A 27,417-nucleotide genomic window follows, 5' to 3' on the forward strand; every position below is an offset into this window, starting at 1 on the left:
TCTCTGGGCTTCAGCTGATGACATGGCCTCTCAATTTTACCGTAAGGCACCAGTGGCTTCTCTCTGGCTTTGACTTGGAAAACCAAACCATTTCTTAGGAGTGGTTCGACGAAGAAGGGTGGGATCCCTACAGAAATCTCCTTTGTGAACTTAGGAAGCTTTGAAATGGGCACAGCTGAAGTGGTTTTATGGTGGCTTTTGGGGCAGGTGGGTGTGTGCAAGGAATAACGCTCCCTGCCCTTTCCTTCCCCACCCCAACCGTAACTGCTCAGAAAGATACACTCTGTGTATATGGCTCTTTTTCTTAAAGTACTTTGACCTTTGGACCTTTATCATTGCTAACCAAAGTGTCATCATGGCATAAATAAACCCGTCAGCTCAAGTAGTGTAATTCTGGCCCTCATCCCGGTCTTAGAGGCAGACGTAAATGCCATCCTGTAGCTGACTTTTAAGTTGCTGGATCTGACTGAAATGATGACTTAGAAGAAATAATATTATTTCTTCTCCCTTGGTTTCTTCACTTCATTACTAAACTCTCCATCCTGCTATCTTTGTGGTAATTTAAATCTATTTCCAGTTTGAAGGCTCAGCGATGTGCCAGGTTGCTATTTACTGTCATTGGATTTGTATCATTTTAGCAGTCTTGACAACCTTCGTGGTGTATTTGTTACATTTTGAGATGAGAAAATAGTTTGTTTTGAAATAGACCATGCAAAAAGTATGGTAGATCAGAGTGCTTGTAAAGCCTTGGTTCATAAACTGAAGAGCTGATCCGTTAAGTGCAAACACCATTGGATTCATAGGTTACCCCCTGTTTGGGATCAAAAAAACAAAGTGGCAGAGATTTTTTTCTGCCTCTTCCCTGTGTCCAGTACATCTCTTGTGGAAACACAGTGGAAACCTTGCTAATACAGCTCTATCAAGAGAGGAGCTGGCTTCTCTTGGGAGGAATGCCACTTAGCATGTAACTATACTTTGGTGATGCTTGGTAGAGGAAGGGAGCTGGCTGTGTTGATGTGCCCGGTTTATTTAAAGACTTGCTCTAAGATACTTTTTTCCAGTTGTTTCAAGCAGCTTCAAAAATGTAGTTGTTAACTCCTGTGTATAACTCTTTTTTTTTTTTTTTTTTGCCATCTGCAGTTGTGAGGCAATAGAATATAACAAGCACCCTTAAAATGTTAATTTCCTACAAATATGGCCAGATTAGTAAGAACTGGGCTAGTTTATGGTAATAGCCTCAGCTGGCTGGTTTACTTGTTAGGAAGAGGCTTTGTACCTTCCTTACAGACTTACGTAATGCATCATTTCTGTGTTTTCTTGAAATTATGCAGTTTGTTTAGTTTTCCTCAACTGTATGTATGCTTTACAGAAGCCTCAAAATTGCTCATAGAATATGGCTGCGTATCTCCATCTTTCCTCCCCGTTCCTCCATCAGTCACGTATGCAGCCGTGTATGCCTGCTGGCCAGAATTCATCTGTGGCAGGTTTGAGTAAAGAGTTATTTTGGTTTTGTTTGCAAAATGAAATTGGTTCCATGAACTAATAAAATTTGGGAGAAGAGACAAGAATGCATTGGAAACTTAACTGGAGTGATGTAGGGTTTTTTTTTTCCTTTTCTTTCCCTCTCATCTATTTCCCTATGAGTGTCTGACTCGCAGGCTCCATCATTCTTTCTGAGGTTACTGCACTTCCCGGCACAGACCCATGCTGTTGTCCCCCGTTTGTAACTGCTGGTGGGCTGAGGAGACAACCTCTGCTCAGCCTCACATTTATACTCTTCCACCAGTTGCCTATTTAACGAGTCTCAACTGCTGAACGTGTGTGGCAGCCCTTTTCTGGGCTGGACTGGTGTCCGTCTTGGATCCTCTACTTAGAGCAGGTAGGGGTGTCACCAAAATTGGCTTTTTTAACAGCAGTTGATACTATGTACAAAGGTTATTGGGAAAGAGCATGGAGGAGATGCCCAGACCACATGTGCCTTTTGGAGGAATCAGGCTTAACAGCAAAGATTTCCACGTATTTTTGCTGTCCAAAGTATGTCAAAATCAACATGTGAAATGAAAGGTCTGCAGTTATGGCAGAATAGCCAGGCAGTTTCCTAAACAAAAGAGTTAATGTGCAGGATGGTGATCATATTCCTCATAGCCCCTCCAGTTTCTCATAGGGTTGGATGCTCTGCTGCCTGGCGTGGCTATACCAGCTTGTTACAGCCTAAACCTGTGGGTTTGGTTTGGTGATTCCTTTTTTTTGTTGGCTGTTGGGGTTTGTTTTGTTTGTTTGGTTTGTTTTTTTTTTTTTAATTCAGGATTACTGTTGTAAGCATGGGGACAAAGAGCAGATGTTCTTCTGCCTACTGAGGGAATGATGCAGTTTGAAATGTGAGGGAATAGAGGTTTGTTCCTGTAAGGGAGATTACCTTGAACAGCAGGGCCTTTCAACCTTAAGCCTGTCATTTCACTGTGTTGAGAGAAGTTAGTTGAATAGCCAAATTATTTAAACAAGTAATTGCAGTCCAGAATTCAAAACTGTCTTTTGGGTACAGTGATTCAGTCCTGTTTATAGCAAATGTGCCAACAGTGCAGCCGGACTTAGGTAAAGGGTTGCGCTCTGAAGAAATGGAGGAGAGGTCTGTGATACCTAGAGGACAAGTTTTGTGTTTTCCTGTGTCACGCAACTTCCTCTGCTATTTCCAAACTCTGCTACATGGAGAAAAATATCCCTCTCATCTTTTGACGAGCTGTGTGGGTGGGAATGGGGGAGGCTCTTTTCCAGACTGCTGCTTTCCAACAGAGCTGCTGTTCACATTTCTGTCGGTCTGGTGGGAGCTTGACCTTGAGTTTTTTTACTCCGTGATAAGATTTCAAGGAATAGTTTACATGGCTTTTACAAGTGGCTGTGTAGTACAGACAGTGCCAGAAATGAAGCTGATGCCTGAAGCCAGACTTACTGTATGAAACTTGCTGTTTCTCCATTACTTCTTCATGTAATTTGGATAAATCCCTCCTTCGTGTATTGTGCAGCATAGCAGTCTTTCACACAGTGTCCTTTTACATATTATCTGTGTAAGTTTTTATGCAATCCTCCATGCCCCTTCATTTAAAAGTTGACATGATGAGGAATTACAACACTGCAAACTTGTGTAATCCACATAGTAAATTTTTTTTTCCTGCCCTATAGCTTCTGTGCCCATAGCACCAACTTCAGGAGCACTTTCAGGTTTTTGTTGGGAGGAAGGGAGAAGGAACAGAATAAGCAGCAGCACTGCTTCTCGCATGGAAATGTGTGGGATTTGAGGATTATAGACATTCTTTATAAGCTCAAGGACAGTATATAGGAAGGAAATTAAAGGTTCTTAATTATAGTGGTGGTTGTAATTTGATACATGCTAGCTATGTCTTTGTAGTTCTTCATGTACCAAAAATGTTGAACTTCTTTACTCATGAGGGGGTAAGTTAAAAAAACTTGTTTTATTAAAATTATTTTTATGACTATGTGACGGTCGGAGAGCTACTGGTGTTTGGTAAAAGACTCAGTTCCTTCCGTCGGCTGTGTGCTGAGTACAGAAATCAATCATAGACATCTTACTTATCTGTTTTTTTATGTGGTTTGTTTTTGCAACGTAGATATTTCAGAGCCTTAATGGGTTCTCAAATCAGCAGTAGAATAGTTAAAGCTTGCAGAAGCAAGTTACGAATCACTGCATCCTGGGAATCTTCCTCTGAAGAATCGCATCTGGCTAGTTTCATGATAACTTTTGTTACTTGCTTACAGAGCTGTTAATGTTGGCTTCTGCTGAATTGTCTCCCTGAACTGAGGGAAGCCCCTCAAGATAGACCATCTTGCTGTAATCTTACCCTTGACCTCAGTGAGCAGCCCCAGTAGCTGAATGATTTGGGGTCTATGAATGTGGCCCTATGGTTGCTTTGTGAACAAAAAAGTAAGGGAGTTCATTTTGTCATTGCATATGTAACACAGCAGTTGTAAGTCTGTGGTCTTTTGCCTGATAGCTTTAGTAACTCCTTATGTATGGTCTTGCCATAAGTGAAACTCATAGGTAGCTTGGGGCTGTGGCACGTGTGAAGTGTTGTTCAAATCTGCAAGCTGCCTATGTGTGGTGCTGCGGATGTTTGTTGATAAGGGCTGGGGCAGGCTTCTCTTTCAGCGATGGATTGCACGCTCTCAGCTACACACAGTGGAGGTACATGCGCTTCTTGGAGGTCAGCAGAGATTAGTCCGGCTACAGTTGTGAGCCATGAGTCACGTCCCACTTGAAATGTGTACCTCTTATTTCTCTTTTTCCCAGTGACTAGCAAGGTGAAATCTTTGTTTATCAAAAAAGGAATATGTTTTATACCTTTGTTCTGTTTCTGGAGATTGCTGGGTGAGCTACGAGCAGTCACCCTGAGCAGATGAAGTGCTTGCCTGCTGCTGAGAGACCTCTTCAAGAAATACCTACTAGGTCCAAGCCATTCTGCATAGATCTTGGAAGGCTGTTCTCAAAGTGTCTTTCTCTAAGCCTAGATCATGGTTTGTTTCCACAGTGTCCTTTTTTTTTTATTTTTTTTTAGCGGTACCCCTGTTCTCTGATTTATCTGTATTTATCACCCAAAGATGATGAATGTGTAATTGAGATTATGAAAAACACAGTCAGCATCGAACAGGTATAATTGCATTGGTCTCAATAACTTGCACTTTTTTTACTTGAAATGATAGAATTAAAATTCTTCTTCAGGGCTGGCAGGGCTCACACTTTCTAAACAGTTTAGTGATCACCTTCCATAATACACTTACTAATCTGAATAAGATGTTCCACACTAGTATGTGTACTTCTGACTTTAAATGTTTATTTTAAAGCAGATTGTAAAATGCCAGTGTTATTCTGAGTGCTGTGTCAAGCTAGGCTTCTTACACTTCCATTTGAACAGTGGAAGAGGAGATACATACCGCGATAGCCTAATTTTACCCTGTGTTAGTCCCATCCCGTCCTTCCCCCCCATCCATCAACCCCATGTCTCTTTGGTTTTATAGGCAGAAATTGTGGTGCTTGCTTATGGCAGCGCTTCCCCTGGGCCCCGGCTTCTTACTTGGTTGCAGACCAGCCAGACCTGAGCTGCCTGAGCCTTCTTGAACACAGAGGCTCTTGCTGAGCTGGTGATGTTCGTCTTCCCATCTTCGCCCCCTGACTAGTAGACAAAATTCAGAGTGAGGAAGCAGAAAAAAGCCTTTCGTCAATGCCGAGCTGTGACGAGCTCTTCCCCCACCCTTCAGAGGAGGGACTGAAGCTCTGGCGTGGGACTGATTTCTGAAATGTGCCTCATGGCAGCTTCACAAACACTGTCTTTAGGGTGAGGCTTTGCAGTCGTTTAACCTGATTTAAGTGCAGGTGGCTGCTGTGAAAGGATGCTTTCTCCCTCTGCCCATGACCAGAAAATTTTTCTGTGCAGGAAGCACAACAGCTCTAATAGCTTGGGCAACCAGGAGTGAGGCTGCGTAGCTGTCTGCTCCAATTAGACTGACCTTGCCAGAAAACAAACACAAAAATTAGTTGTATCAGCAGTGAGCTGATAAACTGCGTGAGTGGTCAAGTGACATAAAGGCCATGACAGAAATGAATGGGGTTGCTCCCTTTGGTGTCAGCCTGTGATCAAGTGGGCTTCAGGCTTGGCTGGGCTCGTCTGGGATCGGGATGGGTACACAGTGGGGGGGACGCGGGTGGCGCCGGGGAACCCGGTGGGTGACTGGGAGGGGAGGTTTCACCTGGAGGGCGATGGGCTTTTATTACTATCACGACATGCTACCCCTTTCACAGGATATCCACCAGGCAGAGTAGCTGGCAAACACCAGTGTGAGCAACTGCTTGCTGCCTCGTGGCTCGAACTGGTGGCTCCTCCAGTCGGTGCGTGCTGCTTGAGCTCCTTTCTGCAGGCAAAGCTGTTTTCTTGCAGGGTTTTTTGGTGCTGCTTTCCAGGTGGCATAGTAAATGTTTCACTTTTTTTTCCACACGGGTGTCTTGAGAAAAAAATGAGCTTTATCTTCCTGTTTTGGGAGTTAAAATTTCCAGTTTAGCAGTTTACAGAGGAATTAATTTAACAAAGCTTGCTAACTTCAGGTTTCATGATGAAAGAGAGACAGAGGTGTGTAGGGTGTCAACGTGTTTACGGAAGAGGTATGTTATTTCCAGCATGATGCTAAGTGGGGGATTAAGTACAAAGTACCACTCCCATAGCTACTCAGCTGAAATAGTCATTGCCCTCGGTTTCTTTCTTGGCACACTGGTGTGTGACCTGTACAGGTACACGTGTGTGGTTTGGGGTTTTTTTTGTGAGCCCCTCCACCCACAATTTTCCAGTGATGATCAAGCCAAGGCCCCGTGGTTTCAGCTGGCTTGGGCACTCTCCCTAGCAGTGGGAGCAGCAGCTCCCCGTTCTCTGTCCTTCCATGGAGGGTCACTGGAGGTGCCTCCTCCTCTGGCTTGCTGAAGGGCCTGTCCCCCACTGGTTGAGGGATTAAAGCTGATGCCTTGCACAGGTCTGAAACTTTGCAGGGACTGAGCAGCTCGTTTTGGGAACCTCTGCCTTAAAATGTTTGCCAAATATGTCTGAGGTACCCTCTGGCTGAGGCAGGTACAGAAGAGAGTCCTACAGCCCCATGCCGCCGCGTTCCGTGTCTCCCCTCTTCCCCCAACCCCTCCTGTCTACAGCAGCCGAGCTGAAGGGTTTGAAGACAAGTCACTTTTATTGTACAACCCTGATTCATCTCCCAGGCAGCTTCATGTTGTGAGCTGAATGACACGTTTAGTCTCTTTTGGGAAAAAAATAGATTTTAGCGTAATGCATATTCATGAAGCTGGATTATGGTTGCTGTGACAACCTCACCACTGGCAGGCGAGATCGGTATGTTGAACTTCTGTCTCCAGTCCCCGTGTTGTACTGTAGTGCATGTTACACAGCTTTCCACTTTTTTTTTTTCCTCCCCTCCTCCCTCCAGTCAGTGGACAATTTAAATTGTGTCAGAGTTGATGCTTAATTAATAGCTGCATCTAATTAAGCCTGCAACACTGAAGCACAACTTCCTGCTCATTTCCAACCCATGTTAATCAAGTGTTGCTCTGCCAGCAGTCTGTTACGCAGAGGAGATGATTCTGGTGGGATTCTCTTTGTTTATCTCCCTTTAAACTCAAGGGAAAAATAAACCTGAATTACTAAGCATAATATTTCTCCACACCGTAGGTAGTCTGATAACTTCATCTCTCATGCAAAAAAACCCAACAGAGTTTATCCCCCTAGTCTATCCCTGTCTAGTCTATCCCTCACGTTTTAAGGACTCCTGACCCTGAAAGGGTTGGGAGCTTTTAGTATTACTCAAAACCAGAAAGCAGATTGCTCTGTATATGCCTTACATCATGTTATGACCTGGGGCCAAGGGTGACATAATTGGAGGAAGACTTTACCAGACTATGATGCTAAGGTGATGACTAATTTCAGGACGAACCTGTGACGGGTTGAGCCTGGGGAGAGCTCAGCTCTGAATGTCAAGCCCTGCGTGTTTGTGGATGTCAGAAATTGAGGGCACTTGCGCAACACTTGTAACTTTTGGAGAGTGTTTGTAAGCTGCTCTTGGCCAGTCCAGCTGGATGTTTGGCAAAGTCCTGGGTGATATATCTCACATGGGCGCCGTTCATGAAACGGCTGCATTGAGTGAGGTTTGTGTCCCTTCTGCATGCTTAAGCATCTTGTTGAGTTGGCCTTAATGTAAATTTTTCTTGAAAGGTGTGAACTTCATCTGTACAAAACCACTCCCTGTTGCTCAAGAAGAGATGCTGTGGGTAAGGTTTGGCTTTCTTCACAGATGTGAGCTTTCTGGAGAGCAAATTTGGAGAAGTGTGTGCGCAGGGGGAAGAAAAGCTGAGCAGTCAAGGAGCTCTCAAGTGCAGTCAGTTGATCTTTCTTCGGCTAGTTTCTTAAATATTAATAGATACAAAATGTTCAGACAGTGACTTGAGACGAGATTCTGTCCATTAAAATGAGAAATTGGGGGGAAAAAATCGTGTAGCAAGAGGGAACTTTTTGCACAGAGCAGTATATAGAGCTGGACCTTGAATCTGTTGTAGGCTTAGATGTACTCACTGAGGTTTTTCAGTTTTAGTTAGACATGTCCAGAAAAAAAACACGCCAAACTTTGTTTTCAGTATCAGTTGGTATGTGGATGGCCTTGAGTGTATCTTGTTGTGTCCCTGTTCTCCTGTCAACTCTTTTAGGATAATGCGCAGGAGCGTTTCAGTGAAGAAGTAATGAATACCTAATGTAATCCTGATACTTTCCACTCCCTCAATTTGCACGTCACTCCCTCACTGTAAGATCGAAACATCCCGGTGTTGACACTGTGTCTGTATTTGTTGATCCACACACAGCCTGGCTTTTGTTGGATACCAGAGCTCTCACCTCCGACTTGAGTGTAAAGACGAGAACTAGGGGTACACAAGATTTACTTCAACTCCAATGTCATCTTCAGCTTTCTGAAACGCCATTTCTCTAGCAAAAGGATCGCAGTTGCTTTGAAGGTCACTTTGCTGTGTCACAGTCTTGTATGGCCTTTTTGACCTAAGATGAAATTAATCCATGATGTTTTAGTGGGGTTTGTTGTTGTTTTTATCCCCCAGGCTCCAGATGAACGCTTACTGAGGCCACGTTGTTTGACTTTGTTTATTGGGTTTGTGTTGCGAAGCAGAGTCCTTTCTCTGACAAAGCACACACGAAGATTTCTCTGTCGAATCTCTGTCCGATCTACCAGGCTACATGCTCTGATTCAGCGGATTCTTGTATGAAAACTAGATGGAACAACAGAAAACCAAAACCTGTAAGCCACTTGTACGAGACTCTGGGACAAGTTAAGGTGTATTTCAGACAGCAGCGGTGCAGAGTGCTGCCCTCCGCCGAGTTCCCTCCTCCCTTCTGCATCCCGACCTCTTCCACCTTGGTGCAAGAGCAGAGCATGGGGGCAGCAGTGGCACGAAGGGATGGGGGGGGATGTCTGTAGGAGCAAGCCCCGTAACCAGTACCCCTCCAGACTATGCCGTCCGGCTGGCTCTTGTCGTTCCCCAGCAGCTGGTTGTCTTCTTGCTGAAGCCTCTCTGTAAATGTAGGCAGAAAAAGCTGTGCTAGATTTCCTTATGATTTTTATGCGAAAGTTTGGGAAAACGTGATTTTTCTCTGCTTAGCATAAGTTTGGAATGTGTGTGTATGTTGGTTTGGGGTTTTGGGTCTTGATATGTTCGCTTAAACTGAACGTCTGACAGTTATTTGAGGGTTAACTGAGGGTTTTATAGTAGGTCCAAATAAAGTAATCTCTTCTCTGGCCCTCTGTAAAAGGAATAAAACCTCAGCCTTGAAGGATTTGCTTTAGCAACTAGATATTAATGGCAATTAAAAAACCCCCACCTTTAAAGATTATTTTAGTTTGGGTTTTTTTTTTAAGTGTGGAAAATACAGACCTTTTTCACTAATCAAGCCCTGTATACATGAACTGTTGCCTAGTTTTTTACTAGATGTTTTGGGACTTCGGGATAATTTTTACAGGCTGCTGTTTAATTTTGCTGGTTTGACCTCTGCTACTGCAACGAGAAAGAAAAGCCACCTTCTTAAAAACCTGGGTGCCTGAATAGCCTTGTTTGTAAGCATGTTAATGTAAGATATCCTTACTATATTACAACAGAGGGCCTGCTGGTATTATTAGATCTGGCTGAGGTGCAACGAAGTTGGACCTAAATCAGTCTTGCGGAGTCAACATCTGCCTTACTGTGCTCTGCAGCACTTTCTGTTACAGTGTTGAATGTGGGAAAGATCTGTTGCTTACATTAATGGTAGAGTGTTTGTATGCAGAAATAAACTTGATTGGGGAGGATGGATTTGATTTTATTTTGCTGAAGTTAGTAATTTGCAAGCATGATCCAAGTCTTTAATTCTTCTTTATAGCTCATTTGTTGTATGGTAGTGAGAACAATTATTGTCACATGTATGACAGTGCTGGGAAATGAGAGTGTTTACAACACACGGAGTTAAAATAGTTGTATTTTTATTATGATTTCATGATACTTGTTTATGGTTAGTTTGAAAGCAGAAGGAGATGTGGGTCTACATTCATGCTCTGAGCTCTGCACATGCAAAACTGCATGTTGGTTTTGGTGTTGCTGGTATGGGGAGTTACTAGAAAGAGCCTGAAACTTGGAGCCGAACCAGCTGAGGCCAGGATGTGGATGGGTTGCTGGGAGAGGGTGAGGGGGTGAATAGAGATGATGGTGAAGCAAGTGTTTTTGATATTTAGTTGGTGTATTTTACAATAAAGCTAATTCAAGGTCGGATTCTGGTCTTGAGTTTTACAAAAGCTTCCTCAAGCTTATCTAAATTTGACCCAAGTCACTTGGAATACAAAGTCTCCGAGAGGCTTTTTTTCTAGTGAGCCTGAAACTGCTGAAATGTCAGCATATTTATTGATCTTTATCTAAAAAAAAAAGTTGCTAGTTGCAAGAACAGGCTGCTGACATAAAAAGCCTGTCTTAGATCGCGCATTTGGCTGGAGGCCAGATAATGAGTTTCTATAGGAGCTTGTTGGCAAGCTTAGGGTTTTGCTTAGGTTAATCTAATGTAACTGTAAGTAATCTGGGAGCCTGGTACACTCAAAACAATTTTTAGACAAAACGATCTTCTTATTTTTAAATTATAACTGAGCAGATATTTTTATATAACAGCTTCTTGTACTTAAAGCACTTAAAAATGCCTAGGAACATGATTCTTTACTATTTCCTCTTTTAATGGTCAACCTACTGAGTAATACTTTAAAAATATTGACACTGATGACATCTCTTTTTGCTAGTGTCTGTTACAGAACTTAAGCTGACTGTGTTCAGTGGAGTGATCTGTTAGTGCTTTAAAGAACGGTTTGCATTTTTAAAAGACCAGGTCGTAACACACTTAAGGGTAGGTACATCAGTTTTACTAGTAAGAAATACTGTAAATGTGTTCATGGGTACATCTGTTGGCCAGGTTATTCTGTGACTAGCGCTGAAATGCATGAACCATCCTGGGAGAAGCCTGGAGTTTAGGACTTCGTGTTCCCAGACGGTGTCCAACCCAGGCAGTTACACCACTGGGCCTTTTCACCGGCCTCATGGGTCTTTCATTCTTCATTGCCTGAAGGCAAAGCTTGAAGAGAAGGGCTGGAGATGATTGCTCTGTCTCAAGATGTTTTTGTTGCTTCTCACTTCTTTTGTGTGATAAGTGAATGTGAATTCACTCTGAGGGGAAAACTGAATTCAGATCTTGAAATACCCATTGAAGTGCTGTATATGCGAGGCTATAAAAAGAGGTCCAGATCCAGCCCTGGTCTTTGGGGAGCAGTGCATAAACGTGGCTTTAATAGGAGAAAGCTGAGGACTCCTGATTCCACCCGGGACAGCAATGCTCATCTGCAGCCTTGAGTTAACTGCTCCATCCGTAAGAGGGGTGGAGAAGGCTTGGGATGCATGCATTGTCCTCCACTGGTGTGGGCTGATGAGTGCCGACCAGAAAAGGAATAGCACTCTACCATCCTTATTATTTCTTCGTATAGCTGTATCATTTGCAGGGACAGCATGGATGACGACCACATGGGGTTTGGTTTACAACTGCTTTGTGTAGGTCTGACTTACATGGTATGTACAACTGGTTGAACATAGATGGAGAACTTTGAGGTGGAAGGGAGCGTGATACAATTGTGCTGGTGCTTATCAGAGGTTTAAACTTCCCTGATAGCATTTGTTCTCTAGTTGCTATTAATAGTAGGGCCTAGAGATATTTCTGGATGTGATAGCTGACAAGTTTCTTCATCAAATAGTCAATGAATGAGCAAGAAGTGTTTCTATTTTAAACTTAGCTTTGACAAGTAATAGAACTTCAAAGCTGTTCATAGAAAATAACCTTGGTGTGATTTACCGCAAGTGATTCTCTTTAAGTGAAATACTAAACACAGGGCTGCAACTTTAAGCATCTCTGATAAATGAAGAGGGTTTCTTTGGGGGGGTGGGGTGGGGGTGGGCTGCTGGCTGCACTGTAGGAGCTTTGTATGAGTTTCAAACTTCTGTGTTTAAGTGAAGGGTGCTAATAAACCTTGGCAGATTTTGAAGAGAATGATCTGGTTTGAACTTCGTGTGAATAGTCACTGCCAAAGTGTTAGGGTAAGCGGAGAATCCTCAGGGAAAGACGAAGAGCTCTGTTGAAAAGAGGTTTGTGTTAGAAGGTGAGAATTGCCTCAAGTGCAAAGGCCGTGGGAGCCAGTAGCAAAAGGCTTTTCTTTCTTGGTCTTCATTTATATGCCTGTCTAGATCTGCCTTTTGCTTTTTCATCTCACACCAGTGCCTGGGATGATGTGCCATGAAGCTAAGCATGTTTTTTAATGAAAAGGAGGGCAATGTTGACCGTAGGGAAAAAAGGATAGTAACAGGAACAAGTGTCTCAAAATAAATTCTTACCACTGCAAAAGTCCATTTGGGAGAGCATTGCAGCACCCTCCAAATGGAACGCTCTGAGCTGAGGAACAGAGTTCGTAGGGGAGAAAATTGTGTCTGGTTTGTTATAAACTGACAAAGCGGTAGCTTTCTGGAGTGGCAGGATCAAGGAACTATCTTTTTTTTTAAAAAAGGTGGAGCTTGGGACCTTTTGGTACAAAGTGGGATATGTGTAGAGCATTGAATCGGAGCTATTTGGCAGGTCTGGTTTAAATCAGAAATGATACAGTGCAGTGTCTTGGAAAGCTACCATTACAATGAGTTTACATACATTAATTAAGCTTTCTTCTATTGTCTTTTAAAAAGCAAAATGTTTCTCCCAGAATGATTTATGATTTATAATTTAAGTATTGCTCATGTCAGATATTGTCTCTGGAAGTGAAATTTCCTTGGCATTTCTCGTTCCTCCGGATGCCGGAGGATGGCACCTGCATGTTCTGCAAACATACTGGCTGTGCTGTTTCTCTTACAGTAAAGTTTTGGTCATGCTAGTTTTAAAAAAATGTGAAAGCATCACTAATAAAGTGATTCTCCTTTGCAGTAATAGGAGTAATAAGTAATAGGGAGTAATAGGAATCTAGCAAAGGGTGTACAAGATTGTCAGTAGTGTTAATTTTAAGGATCGCAGCAGTGCATTTGAATGTGGTTTATGGTCGATTTCAGCAATCTCTAGTTTTTGGCGGGATCTTCTGCATGGAGCTGTCTGGTGGCTTTCTTCAATAAACCCTGGGTACTTTCTGTTTTCTTAGCCTGAAGCAGTAGGGAGATATGATAGCCTCACTACTCTTTTGCTTCAGTTTTTCTGGGAATTTAAAGATTGGTTGTGAAGCTTAGTGGATTTTCATGGACTGGAAGTATCAGCAAGTTGAAGAATGTGGACTTACCAGCTAAACTTTTTTTTTTGTTTCAAGTATCCTGTTAGGAACTGACTCCCTAATCTTTCTTTGGAGTGCACATTGTTAGCTTGTGCCCATTCTGACTTGCTTTAAAAATAGCCATGAGAAAGAGGCCGTAATAGTGTGGGAAGATGGTAAATCATCAACTACTGAAACACGAACCATGCATCTGTCACACTGTGGAAAAAAATGCCTGTTAAAAAGCTAAGCTGCAGCATGTTTTTCCTCCAGTGGCAGTAAGGCCCTTGAAAGATGGTTAGAAGTAGTTAGTGATTAGAATGTGTGTATTTAGGTTTATTGCAAGCTTTCTAAAGTCTCTTTATGTCTTGCTTCTTGCAGAGACTCCAACCGTCATGTTAAGGTAAAGCAGAAAAGTGCAGTGCTGAACATGCTAAAGAAGTTGGACAAAATAAGGTTCAGAGGTCACAAGAGAGATGAGTTCCTTGATTTAGCAGAGTCTCCAAATGCTTCAGACACTGAGTGTGGAGATGAAATCCCGGTGAAAATACCTCGAACATCAACTCGAGACAATGAAGAGCTGAGAGACCCTGTAAGTACTTTATTTAGGTATCATTATATTCTGTGTCAGGCAGAAGAATAACAGAAATTAATAATTATTTGTCCCTATGTTTTGGATTTAACATTTGAAGATTTGTGGACTAAGAAGTAAGCTTCCAGTAATAGGCTTCCATTTTATGGAAAGATCAAATTAATTTCTTAGAATTAAGGCTCCCTATCCCTATTATTGATTCTAGATGTTATGGGTTGGCAGGTTCGTTAACCTTGGATGTGCTTCTGAATGCTGTCTGGTTTTTATTTATTTTGTTGAATTACTAACGAACAGATCTGAGGGAAAGACTTCTTTTCAGTCTGAGAAGCTCAAATCTGCTCAAACGGCAGTGGCCAGGATTGTAGAGATAAGATTTCTGGTGACTTCATTAGAGGGTCACACCACTTTGTTCTTCACTGTGGTGTTGTATCCAGTAATGCTTCCACGCTATAGAGCTGATTTAAACCTATGCAGGAGGTGAGCGAGACTCTTCAGGTGCTAAAACTTTTTGGTGCTTGTAAGCAGAAGTACTCAAACAGACCTACCTTTTTAAAAGACAGTATTTTAGGAAAAGTTAAATATTGGTTAAAAAAAAATAAAAAACCTGCTTTAACTGTTAAAAAATGGCTGTGGATCCTTGAGCTTGGAGTGCTACAATCTAAATTATGATTTGTCCATTTAACTGTATTCTAGAATGTGACTTGGAAGTCAGAATTTGTACCAGCCTATTTAGAAACTCTCTGTGCATTTTTTATCCTCAGAATGTGGTCAGGCTATTGTCTGAAAGCTCATTTCTAGAAGCACAGCGCTTGCTCACCACAAGTGTTAAACTAAAAGGCTTCAAACTGTGTATGCTTAAGCATCTCCTTTGGGGTTGGCAGCTTGTATCCTGTTCTGTAGCTATTAGTTTTTCTAAATTTAAGTGGGCTTGTATGGTATCACATACAATCCTGCTTATATGGAGCTCTTTTGCCAGAATTTTTTTCCTATGATCATGGAACAAACAAGTGGTAATGACAGAGCATTTTTCGGTCACAAAAAGTCTATTGTATGCAAATCCTCAAGCTCCTCAAACAAGGAAGTTCTGTTGAATGCCTTCCCTTTGCTCTTTTCTACTGAAGACATCTGTTATTTGTTAAGACGTACGTATTGTGCATACCAGGACTAATCTGTGCTGCTGCCCTTCCAACATGGTATTTTCTGAGTTTTTTGTAGGTAAATACTGGCTTATTTTCATTAAACTTAAGACATTACATTTATGTGTGGAGAGCAGGGAATATCCTTTGTATCTAATCAGAAGCATCTGGATGGCAGAGCTAGAGGCTACAGAAAGATCTGTCTTAAACCCTAGATACTATTTTCTGTATTTCTTCAGGAGGATAGTAGCTCCAGGATGGTATGGCTGAGGGAATGGTGAGGTAAACCTATGGTTTTGACTAGTTATGAAGCCTTACAGCTACGCATCTGGTCTCCGTTTTCTCAAATTGTTGAGCTCTGTGTGCTGAGAAGGTAATTTGAAGAGAAACACTTTGCTTTCTGGCTGATTACATACTGTTAAGTAGGGTATCATGATCTAAGTCCTTGGGATACAGTTGAATATAGCCCTTTAAAAACAGGGAGAAAGGGAGAGAGGAAAGCAGCAACAGTATCAGACTTGTTGTTTTGCCCTGCTCCTGATGTTTGGGAGCTCCAAACCCAGTGTGATGCTGGAACAGCCTCAGAGCAGCAGCTGTGTTACAGATACGGGCAAAATAAGCAGACTGGTATGAGGAAAGAGGTCTGACGCATAAGGGATAAATTTCAGATGGGCAGTTTAGGGGATTAGTGCTTGGGCCTCACAGACATCTGCCCACTAAGCGCTGCTGTCCATCCCTAAAATGAAGGGAGAAGAAATAATCCCCTGTGCTGCAGAGGTGCCGGGAGTAAAGAAAGTAATGCTTATATATTTAAGTCAATATTAAAATAGTGGCTGAGACCATGTGAACAGGGCAATTCTGAATTATGTCTCTCTTTCTTATTGAGATGATATGGTCTAATTGTGCCTGAATTGTTTTTAATTCAGTGGCTAGAACTCAAATTGCTTATTCAGGGTGGTTTTCTTTTATAGGCTCTGTAAGCTACTTAGTATTATACTTTTATTACACTGATCGTGAGAAGACCAAGTCTTGTTGGTTTCTTCGTGTTTAATACCTTTGGGGGTTGAAAGCATACAAAAGTCAATGCAAGTCTTGTTCATAAATTGAAGTTAGGCTGGATGTCTTTTCAGATAGATGTGAGCTGTACTGTGCTTCCACTTCTGTTTTTTCACTGTTTCTATTAAAATCTGAGTACAGAACTGATGGGCTTGAAGAACAAGTTTCGTGGCTTGGAACTGAGCATAGGCATGCAAAATTTGAGTCTTGGTTCCCTTATCCACACCTTCAATACGTAGATATGTCTGACTCCACTGTCAACCGTTCCCTTGACAAAGGCTTCACCTCTGCCCCTCTCTACTTTTTTTTTTTTTTTTTTCTTTTCAGTCTGGTGTATTAATCATTACTGAGCCGTTAACGAAAGATCTCTGCCTATTAGAACAGTACAGCACAGTCATATGTATGAAAGGCCCTTCTGTACTGTGTGCCCCAAGGGTACGTAGTGCACTTAGAAATGTGCACATTAGGTGCCTCTTCTTTAAGTATGAGTCTGAACTTGACAAGCATATGCAAAAACTTGCCACAAATGGAGGTTTTAGAGTAAAAAGCCTTGTCATAAAAGCTTGTGATTGCAGAGCCCTGACCATTTGCAAAGAGGAGCATCTTCTGTTGCACACCTCCAACAAGTGAAGTGAGCGCTTGGTCCTGGGCCACAGGTAGAGCAGTGGGACTTAGTCCCAACACTTCACATATCTTACTGATGTAGCACATGCAAAATTTACACCCCACGGAAGGACAGAAAGGATGGCCAAATGAGGTCGTCTTGCATTCTTTATCTTAAAACTGTGAGCTTTACCTACTTAGTTCAGTAATAAACATCCAAACTCGTGCTTGGGTAAAGAGCACAGCTAGCTCCTGGTAGGCAGGCCCTGAGGTTGGAAGTATTTGTTATTTTTCTTTGACTTCTCGTCAGTGGTTTCTGTGACTTTTTGTTCAAAAGGAGTCTTACTCTTAATTTGAGCTAGTTTGGTCTCAACTTACAGGCTGGCTGTTTGCTTGTGTGGGTACTTGACCCGCTCTCATTTAAGTACCCTGACTACCAGGTATGTCTTAGCAGGTACTTTCTTAGGTCTCTGTGGGTACTTGGACAGTGTCATCAGGTTATTGCCAAGACAGACGTGTTGGTTAACAAATTAACTCTTTGCTAAGCATCTCTTTAAGTTCCTGAATGGCTTCCCAGAATTCTTCCTCCCTTCCCTCTTTGCCATAGGTGGTTGGCTGTTGTTTTTTTTTTTTTAAACAAGGACATTCAGCACTGTGTGCAGCACTGTTATTTCTGCATTGTTTTGTAAAAACACTGCAATCATGAAATAGGTAGAGGGGGTAACTTGGCCCATTCTTATTTCCTAATAGTGAACATATTGCATTTGTCGTCTTGTGACATTGGAAATTCGGGTAACGTTGCCTGCTTGGTAATGAAAGTCCCCTTTATTCAGTGCCATCATGGTTTCCTATTCTGTAGATGCAACATGGGTTCCTTCCTGTCAGATCGCAATTCTGCACCTAAAAAATCTTTAAAACATTGCTCCAGCAACTTGATTTGCTAAGATGCAAATGCTCAGGGGTGGGGACTGTGCCCTGAAAATCATAGATTGCCCTTGTTTTTGCCAGTTCTGGCTTGATTAGCCTCATTTTAACTTATGTCTCATCATTTTATGCTATAGATTAATTTAGGCACTCTTAATGTGACAAATCTCCCGTTTTTATAAAAGGGAGAAAACAGAATCGCAGAAGATCATCAAGTCCAACCATCAACCCAACACCACCATGCCCACTAAACCATGTACTACGTACAGATATATGAATGAACTCAGTGCAGAGGAGGATCACATCTCCTTTGGCAGAGGGGGGAAAGAACAAATTTGTGTTTAAGCCCGTGGAGGTTCTGCACTAACCTGGCAGTGAGCATTGCAAATCGAAGCTCGCTCGTACCTAGTATATTGTACTGAAAGCACTCTGATCTACTTATGCATATTCCCTGCCAGTGAGCTAGAATTAAATCTGAATTATTGTGGTACAGAAAACATTAATTTAATTGCTGTTCCAGTACAGTTTGGCTTTTCCTGAAACATGTGAATTAAAACCTTAAACACGTCCGTATTGGTCACCTCATTTACAATGATTGGAAGGTATAAAGTGTGTTGCTTGGAAGGTATAAAGCATGATGCAAACATTACACTTAAGATATTATGAACACTTCTAACTTGTATTCGTTAATAAGTTATGGTGTCACTGATTTTGGAAATTGTTTGCTTTGTTTTCCACCAAACTTGTATCACTGTATCTTACTACTCTGGTTAAACCATTTTATGTTTACACCATAATTGCATGAGCTTGCTCCTAGTATTTTTAGTAAGCTGCCTTTTGTTTGAACCTCGTAGATTTTTTTTTTCCTTTTTTCTCTAACTTAGAAGGTCATTGTAACCTTTTGGGGTTAGTTTAATGATGTGTACCTGCTGATGTCAAACTTCTTGGGTCCAATGCTTTAGCAGATACACACTTTCGGAAGCTTTCAGAAAGAGTTCTGTTCACCTGTATCACTCAGTTCCCAGTCCTAAGCATCTTTTGCTTTTTCCTGCTTCCTGAGAGGCACAGTCAAGGTCACCTGGGCTTTAATTAATGACGTAACATCTCTGAAGAAGCAGAAGTGGAGCTGGTTCTTTAGATGGGTTTCTGAAATGTAGCTCATCTCTTGCTGAAATACCTTGAGTATCTTCAGTGAGGATGAAAACTTGAATATGCTTAGGTATTTGCTAGCCCCTTTCTTCTTCCTCTCTTCCCTCACCTCAGTCTCTGTGTTCCTGTCCCTGCTGCAGTGTGCGGGGTTGGGGTCCAGGGACTGGTTGGGCAGGAGCCAGGTGCTGTCTTGGGTTGCAACCAGTTCATCACACCTTGTCTCTGCCGCTCCTTCCTCCTCACACTCTTCCCCTGCTCCAGCGTGGGGTCCCTCTGATGGGAGACAGTCCTCCATGATCTTCTCCAATGTGGTCCTCCCCATGGGCTGCAGTTCTTCACGAACAGCCCCAGCGTGGGTCCTTCCCACAGAGTGCAGTCCATCAGGAACAGACTGCTCCAGTGTGGGTCCCCCATGGAGTGACAAGTCCTGCCAGCAAACCTGCTCTAGTGTGGGCTCCTCTCTCCATGGCTCCACAGGTCCTGCCAGGAGCCTGCTCCAGCACAGGCTTCCCATGGGGTCACAGGCATCCTCCTTCAGGCATCCACCTGCTCTGGCGGGGTGTCCTCCATGGGCTGCAGGTGGATATCTGCTCCACCGTGGACCTCCATGGGCTGCAGGGGGACAGCCTGCCTCACCATGGTCTTCACCACGGGCTGCAGGGGAATCTCTGCTCTGGTGCCTGGAGCACATCCTCCCCCTCCTTCTTCACTGACCTGTGTGTCTGCGGAGTTGTTTCTCTCATGTATTGTTGCTCCTCTCTCCAGCTGCAGTTGTTGCACAGCAACTTTTCCCCCCTTCTTAAATACGTTATCCCAGTGGCACTACCACCGTCGCTGATGGGCTCGGCCTTGGCCAGCGGCAGGTCCGTCTCAGAGCCGGCTGGCACTGGCTCTGTCGGACACAGGGGAAGCTGCTAGCAGCTTCTCACAGAAGCCACTGCTGTAGCCCTCCGCTACCAGAACCTTGCCATGCAAATCCAACAAATGCGCATCTGGGAGAATTCCTGATGAGTACAGCATCTTGCTCTTTGACCTGTACGTGTTTTTATTTATTTATCTATTTATTTATTTTTAAGCAGCGACACTGTTTTCTTTAGACAGCTCCATATGAACTCCTGCATGCTGGGAGCAGAGATTGTCCCTTTGTACCAGATGTGGATATATGATATAGAAAGCCATGCTTTAACACCTGTGCAGCAATCTGTGTTTTAATAATGCTTTCCTTTTGCCTGTCTGTAGAGCATGTTGTAAGGGTGCTGCTATTCGACTTCAGCCACACCTTCCTCCTTGGGGCTCTCCAAGTGTCTGGCAAGTGATAACACTAAATCTTCTGGCGTAAATAAACACAACCCAGCTCTATAGATAAGAAATCAACACTTAGGTTAATTGCCAGCCCATGCTCACCTGAAAACAGACAGCTGTTACTCTTCAGCAGTGGCTGGAGTGGTTGCAAATGGCATGTCTTACCTCTCTGGCTAAAGGCAGGAGTGAATGGGAAATCTGGAGCACGGGGAGGAGGATGCTGTGCTGCAGCTCCCCGTGTGAGGACTGCCCTGGGGTCTGTCCATCTCTGCTATGGCATGGTTCATGCTGGCTCCAAAACGGGAGGGAGCACAGGGCTGCTGCTGAGCTAATGGCTTGTGCTCCTCATCGGGGCTGGCACTGTTGGCAGAGTCCTGTGTGGGTGTAACTGTGCTGCTTTCAGGACTGGAAATAGCATCTCTGCCTGGCACTGTATTGAGCAAGCCCAGGTGGGGAGTTGGTACCAGGTAAACGCCTTGCAGTAAATGCCTACAGAGTGCTAATTTGCCTGTATAGACAAATTCTGAGGCTTAAACTCAGCATCTGTTCAGCTCAAGCAAGAAAACGGATGTTTAATAGGTATCTTCACACTGTTTTATTTTAAAAGTGCAAATCATTCCCAACAGTGAAAGTACTTTGCTGTCAGTGAGCTTTCAGTACATCTTTCCTAAACCATAGAAAACATCTTTTAATTAATTCTCTTGTAAATTAGTTGAATTTATATATGTATCTAATTTAAGCTGTCATGGTTAAATACATGCAAGCTGACTTTTGAAAGCAATACAGCTCCTGTATGTTTTCAGAGCTCAAACAAGGGGTAGGGGAATTGTTAGGGTAGGTAAATAAATCCCTTTTTGTCTCAGATGTAGGCTCCTGTAATCTGGCACTTTGGTTTTGAGTGTAAGCTGCTGGAGAAGCTCCTATAATTCTAATTGATGGACTTTTTGTACCTGGTGCGGACTGCACACAGTGCCTGAGCAACCATTACCTGGGAGATGCCCTTACCCACACTTTCTCTTGCTGTCTGAAAATGTCCACTTTATGGGAGGAGGACAGCATCACCTGCCTTCTGCTGTGTGGGCTTGGGGTTTTTCTGTGCTCCCTTCATGGAGGTGGCAGTTGTCACTGCTCTTCATAACTAACCAAGCTGCTCTTTAATTCTTGCGTTCTGCAGTATTTCTAGTGCCGAGTTTGTTCGAGGGGTGCTGGTAAATCAGTCGAGACACATAATCTCCTGACTCCCCCCTCTCGTGACCTGCCAGGATGATCTTCGGGGCACCAACCACATCCTTCAGCAGTAACTAGGCAGTACTGGAGGTGGGGGAGCGGTGGTCCCCTGCACTGATCTTCCTTGCAGAGACACCACGCTCTTCAGAATTACACATCCATAAATGGATATTAAAATACACAGTATGTGTTTTCTAATAATTTGCTGAATATCTGGAAGAGTATTACTTTTGCTAGCTTCACAATTTTATGTGTAAAGTATGTTGCATTGACCATTCATTGACTGGTAAGAGGAGAGGGATGGTGTATATATGCCTTTTGAATCAGCAGAAGAAAGGCTAAATGATGTTGCAGCAGAACTGGTAAGGGAGACAAAAAAATCTTCGTTTTCTGTAACTCCCTCATGTCTGCAGAATTGCGTTTTGTAAACTCACATGGGAGGGATGCTGTGCATTTGATTAGCTTTCACTCATTTTGAAGGTTAATGCTGAATAAGAGGTATGCAGAGCTGTTGGTACTTGCATGTTTCTCACATGGCTGTTTCTATACTGCCCCAGAAGTAAGTTGATGTGTTTAAATGACAAAAAAAATGTGCCTCTCATCTGTCAGTGTGTTCTGGCTTTCTTATAGGCTGGTCCAGGGACCATCATCATGGCTTCAGGCGTCCAGGATTTTAACAGAACGGAATCTGACAGACTGAATGAGATCAAAGGTCACCTGGAAATAGCCTTACTGGAAAAACACTTTTTACGTAAGTATAGAATTAATCCTCTGTGGAAAGGAATGGCTTAAGCCTGTTGAAATAAGGCTACTCTAGACTGCAGAAGTTGGCGTCAGAATTTTGAGGCGGGCTGATGCATGGATAGCATGTGGTCTGACACTTCTCTAGGAGGAACTTAAAAGCATTCCCAAGGTTTCTGGGTCACTTGGATATTTTATTCCTCATTGCATTCCGCAGAACATAACCTCACTACATGACAAAAGCTGCTTAGTTGAAATCTTGGTGTTGACATTTTGAGTTAATTCTAAGACAACCTGAACCTTAATGTGGTTGCAATAGGTGTTTTTTGTCTAGTAGTAATTGTAAGAAGGAAGAGATTTCTGAAGGGGCAACCAACGCATTTCCTTGGCAGCTGTTTCAACAAGTAATGTGTCTTAAAAAACATGTCTCTCAACAGTATATGAATTACTGGTAAATGGTATAAGAAATACAGATAAAAGTGTTACTTGTTTGGTTTTGTGTGTGTGTGTATACGTATATATGAGACAAAATTGTCATTCATGGCTAGAGGCACCCGTAAGACTTCTGGGATTTTATCTCAGCAGGTCTGAACTGCTGACTTGTAAGATAGGGTAGTTAAAACCGAAAAAATGGGAGACAAGCATTCCTTTAACTTGATAGAAGTGGAGATCTCTCTAATAAATCAATGAGAATTCTTGCTCACTTGCTTCCCAAAATGGTCATTTTAATGGATTATTTTTGAACTTCAGAATATGAGCGTTGTTTTTATGTGCTCGAAGCTTGTCAGATATTTTCTAAGGGGTAGAAATACCAAGGCTATAGATTCCATTCAATTCCTACGTTATAATCTAACAACAAGACTTGCGTTTTGTCTTCAACATATTCTCAAGGATTTGGAATTAATTTTCTGTGACTATTTTATCATTTGACAATATTTCTTTGATTATTTTTTTTCCTTGTGTGTGAGAGGGAGGCGTGATAAAGGAGACTGGGCAAGAATTTGTAGTGAGTTGCTATCAGCTTCCACTGGTATCTGGAAGAGGTATCATGATTGGAATGTTAAGGGGAAACTGAAAGCTCTGTTTGACTTGCCTTGTTGGTTTCAGTCTGAGGTTTGCTGTAGCTGCAATTATAGTGTTGTCTTGGCAAGTTGGTTGTAACTCTGTACGTAAAAACAAGAGAAAGAATGATAAACTCTTAGAGAAGTAAGCGCAGTAAACCTTACCCCTTATTCCCCTATACCCCATTCAAAATTTTGGGCTGAAATATGTAACTATGTTTGTCAGTTGGACTGAAGTAGGAGCTCACATTTTGAATATGGTTCCTGTATTCTTCTATTTTCTTCCTTCTTCTCTTTGAGTTGTTGGGGTTTTGGGGTTTTATTTTATACTAGAAATGCTTCATTTTTTTTTTCTTCCCAAAAGTGAACTGATGGTGAGCAGAAAAACATTCTTGAAATGTGCGGTTTGTTTACTTTAATTTGCCCTTGGAAGAAAGCCTGATTTTTATTTTTTTTTAATCCTATTGCTGCAATAGATGTTTAAGAAGGCTACTTACTCAGCTATAGTTGCAAGCTATTTTTAATTATGACATTCCTTAAGGACACCTTGCTATAATTGTATTTTTATATAAACCATTTGCCACGTCCTCTTACTCCATTTCCTCCAGCTAGGTGTGCAAAAATCAAAGCAACTGCTAGTATGCGGGGGAAGTATTTAAAGTTCCATGGATTTGCTTTTTAATGTGTTGAGTTTCTAATTGGTATAAGCCTGATCCTGTAACTTTATTTTTGCCCCTTCTATACATCTTACTTGTATAGGTGTGTTATTAACCAGGAGGTTTAAAGAGGAGAGATTTCCTCCCAGCTATATGTTGTCTATAATGTACACATACACAACACAGCTACAAGTCAGTGTGGGTTTGTAGTTGCAAGTGCCTGGCTAAAGGAATAGCAAACTGTTAGTCTTCTATAATCTCCATTCAGCCATTGGTAGGCACAAGTAAAAGGTCCAGCTTGGCTCAGTAGTGTTTTCAGTGAAACACATCCCAAACGTAACTGTAGCCTCTGCAAGCTGCAGAGGAAATCGGGAGCCAGTAGTTACTGGAGACAAATGGTTGTCAGCAAAGGGAGAATATCTTCATCTAAGATGCCAGAGGAATCTCCTCCCTAGCAAAGAGATAATCTAAACATTCTGAGAGGTGAAGATGGAGAGGAATGGTTTAGCGTGTTGCATAGCTGTAAATGCAAATAAAATGTGACTGGAAATGAGAGGGGTTTAAGCTGCAGACTGACAGGAGGATGAGGCACGCGGAGGAAGGGATCTTGGATAATGGTGTCTTAAGCAAGGGAGGGATCAGCTGACTCTTCCAGCCAAAAGGGCTAAATTTGCTTTTCCTGTCTGTGCGGGAATGGTCTTAATCTCTGTAACGTAATGGCTTCTTCTGAGCCATAGTACAGGAATGCTGAAAACATTCAGTGCGTCTTGGGTCTGGCGAGACTGCAGTATTGGGGTGGGTTCCTGCAGAACAAGGCTTGAACGCCTGCTTAACGAACAGTGCAAAGAGCTCGGTCTGCTGGGCCTCCCAATGCACGCTGATGGATAAAGCTTTGTCTTGGAGCTGTCACCATCAGAATCATCCGTTGCGAAAGGACTTTGTATTACTATAACCTTGTTTTTAATGCATGTGAACACTGCCTTGGTGCTAGCTGAGGGTTCAGATTTGGAAGGCAGCTGCTGCACTGGGGCAGCTAGGTTAATGTGCTAAGGTTAGTAGTGGTTTTAGTGCTTCCATTTCAAAACCTAGTTGTATCCAAACAAGGAATAAAAACTTGCTTGCTGTTCTTGCGTTTGAAAGAGAAAAAGATAGGCAATACCTTTTGCGTTTGCACCTCATTGAGGTACGCGTTCTGCTTTTCTTCCCATTACTGTTTGTGCCTGCTTATGGGGGGCAGTTTTGCAGATATCAGCACTCTGGTGCCAGTGCGACAAGGTGCTTTGTAAGCACTCCTGCATCCTGTGGTTTACATGAAGTGTCAGCTAATTCTCATTCAAGGATGTTCAGGCCTTTTGCAGTGCTAATTTTAGCAGCTCAGGGAAGGAGGTGGTGGTAGCAGCAGCTAAGAGTAAACAAACCAGGTGGCTGTTAGAGAAGAGGGTTAGTCAGGAACTGGTAAATTGAAGAACCTCCATGTGGGGATGAAGAGCTTTAGGAGGAAACAAAGTCCTCTCCCACAAGGGTTTTGCATTCCACTCTGTATCGCAGGCTGTGGCAGGAGTCTCCAGGGGCTTACAAAACTGCTGGTTTTGGTGATGATTTTTATACCAGCATTACAAAAGAAGTTGGGATTATGCTTCTTTCCCGTTGAAATTTCTGCTCCCGCACACTCTTCATTCTCATGTGCCTTTTTAGACCATGTATGTGCTAACTCCACAGTGTTTTCTCTGGCTTCCGCTTTTTGGTATAAATGACCTGATGATTCTTTGTAAGAAGAGCGACATAGTGGAATACAGGCCTCGTGAAAGTAGAGCTCTGGAAAAACCATACGTGGTCCTCGGGCAGATCTGGGATGTTAGAAGGTGGTAAGCTTTAAGAGGTGAAGTGTGTGGTTGTGACCAGCAAAGGACCTGTACTATAAAGCCCTGTTCTGTACAGAAAAGCTAGTATCTGCTGAAACAGCCCTAGTAATTGTATGCAACAAATTGACTATGAAGCTGAGTCAGAGTCCAATTACCATCTGTGTCAGAACACCCTTGGTGTAATTTCTCCTGACGTGAGGGTCAAACACCTGCAGTAGCAGAGCTAGAGAAGAGCAGAGGAATAGTTTCACTCCATTGGTTTTGCTGTCTTCTTACTGACCTGGCAGCCTATAGTCGCCTTTGGTTCAGAAATCCTGAAGCAGAGTTTATTTGTGTAGCAGGTGAAGACTCTGGTAAGAGAGTAAGCAGCTGCTGTGTATATCTGAGGCACCCAAATAGCAGCTGTGGGCCATAGTAGCCATTCCTTGCGAGATGGTCAACCCTGGCCAAGGGATCCTGACGCTGCAGCATGGGCTCCTAAAGTGTGCTGATGCTGGTGAGCACCGAGGCTGCTGTGGCAGTGGAGCTTACTCTGGACTTCTCCCACCCTTTACTCCTCTCTCTAAGCCTCCTTTCTGTTAGCTTAAAATCCTGGACTCCCAGGCGCTAACAGGGTGTTCCTGCAAGATCTCCACGTGTCCCTTGCCCTTGTGGAGTTCCCCTGAGGACTATAGTTTATGTATGGTGACTGGTGGGGAATCTTCTTGAATGTTTTCCCTGGGTACCCAGAGAAGCTGCAGGAAAAAGACATGAGTCCAGGCATTGCTGCAGAGCTGTCTGTTCACCAGAGCTGCTCTCGCTTGGTTTGTACTAGCAAATTTGTTCAGAAGTTTTTCTAGGTCTGACTTCTGACTGAGAGGCTTCGTGTAAAACTAGGGAAAGTTTATTAAGGTTAGGAAAGGTTTTGCTTATACCTACAGATGCTTATATGATCTACCATATGTTGAGTTTGTGTCTAGCCTTCCTGGACAAAAAACCCCTCCAAAGCTCTGGCTCAGTTTTCCTGGGAACATTGTTGGAAGAGGCAATCATGAGCAGGATAGAGCACTTGTCTGGGGTTTAGGAGGCCTCAGTACAGATGAAGGAGGATTCAGACCTCCATTTCTTAACTGCAAGGACTCTGCTCTGACTGATGGAGGATGGGTTGTGCTCTTGCTCGCTCTCAACTTGGCTTCCAAGAGCACAAGCTTCCCGAGACCAGGGGAGAGGGAAAGGGTGCGACTCTAGCCCAGCGTGGCAGCAGGCTGGAGTCCTGGGCTATTCCTGGTTCCGGGTCCGGCTTGTGCAATCTAGCTTATCATTGGACAAAGCATGTGAACGGTGCTGGCGTGAAGGTGCCAGAATGCTGGAGGGACCAACCCAGGAGGATCATGTGCTGTCACACCACCTTTTCGTGGGACTGATTAATCAACGTGCAGCACTGTGCTGACAGAGACCTATTGTTTTAGCTCCTCTACTGGCTCAAACAGATGCTGCCTACGCATCGCGTTACGTAGGTGGGGTGTGCTCTTGATTCTGCCTTTTTTGGGTGCCCAGCTTGGTTTCATGCATTGTGGAGTCCGTGTGAAAGCTCAGGCAGGGCAGCGGTCAACACTGCTGTGCCCGTCCCTTTTGTGTAACTGGGCTGGAGACTTCGGGAGCCCCCTGTGCAACCTGCCCTTCCCAGCTTAGTAACGTAAAAGCTTTGCAAGAGCCTGCTGCTATTCCCGAGCCAGA

General features: G+C 43.1%; 1 protein-coding gene across 1 annotated transcript in view; it reads left to right on the forward strand.

Annotated features, from left to right (window-relative positions):
• GRAMD4 (GRAM domain containing 4) overlaps positions 1 to 27,417 on the forward strand; it is an 82,178-nt gene that overhangs the window by 13,120 nt on the left and 41,641 nt on the right. The window contains exons 2-3 of the mRNA XM_059816791.1: positions 13,774 to 13,984; positions 22,012 to 22,132. Coding sequence (XP_059672774.1) covers positions 13,823 to 13,984; positions 22,012 to 22,132 — 283 coding nt within the window. The 5' untranslated portion in view covers positions 13,774 to 13,822. The remainder of the gene's footprint in view (positions 1 to 13,773; positions 13,985 to 22,011; positions 22,133 to 27,417) is intronic.

The sequence above is a fragment of the Gavia stellata genome, chromosome 4 (genome assembly GCF_030936135.1).
Source record: "Gavia stellata isolate bGavSte3 chromosome 4, bGavSte3.hap2, whole genome shotgun sequence".
NCBI classification, from domain to species: domain Eukaryota; kingdom Metazoa; phylum Chordata; class Aves; order Gaviiformes; family Gaviidae; genus Gavia; species Gavia stellata.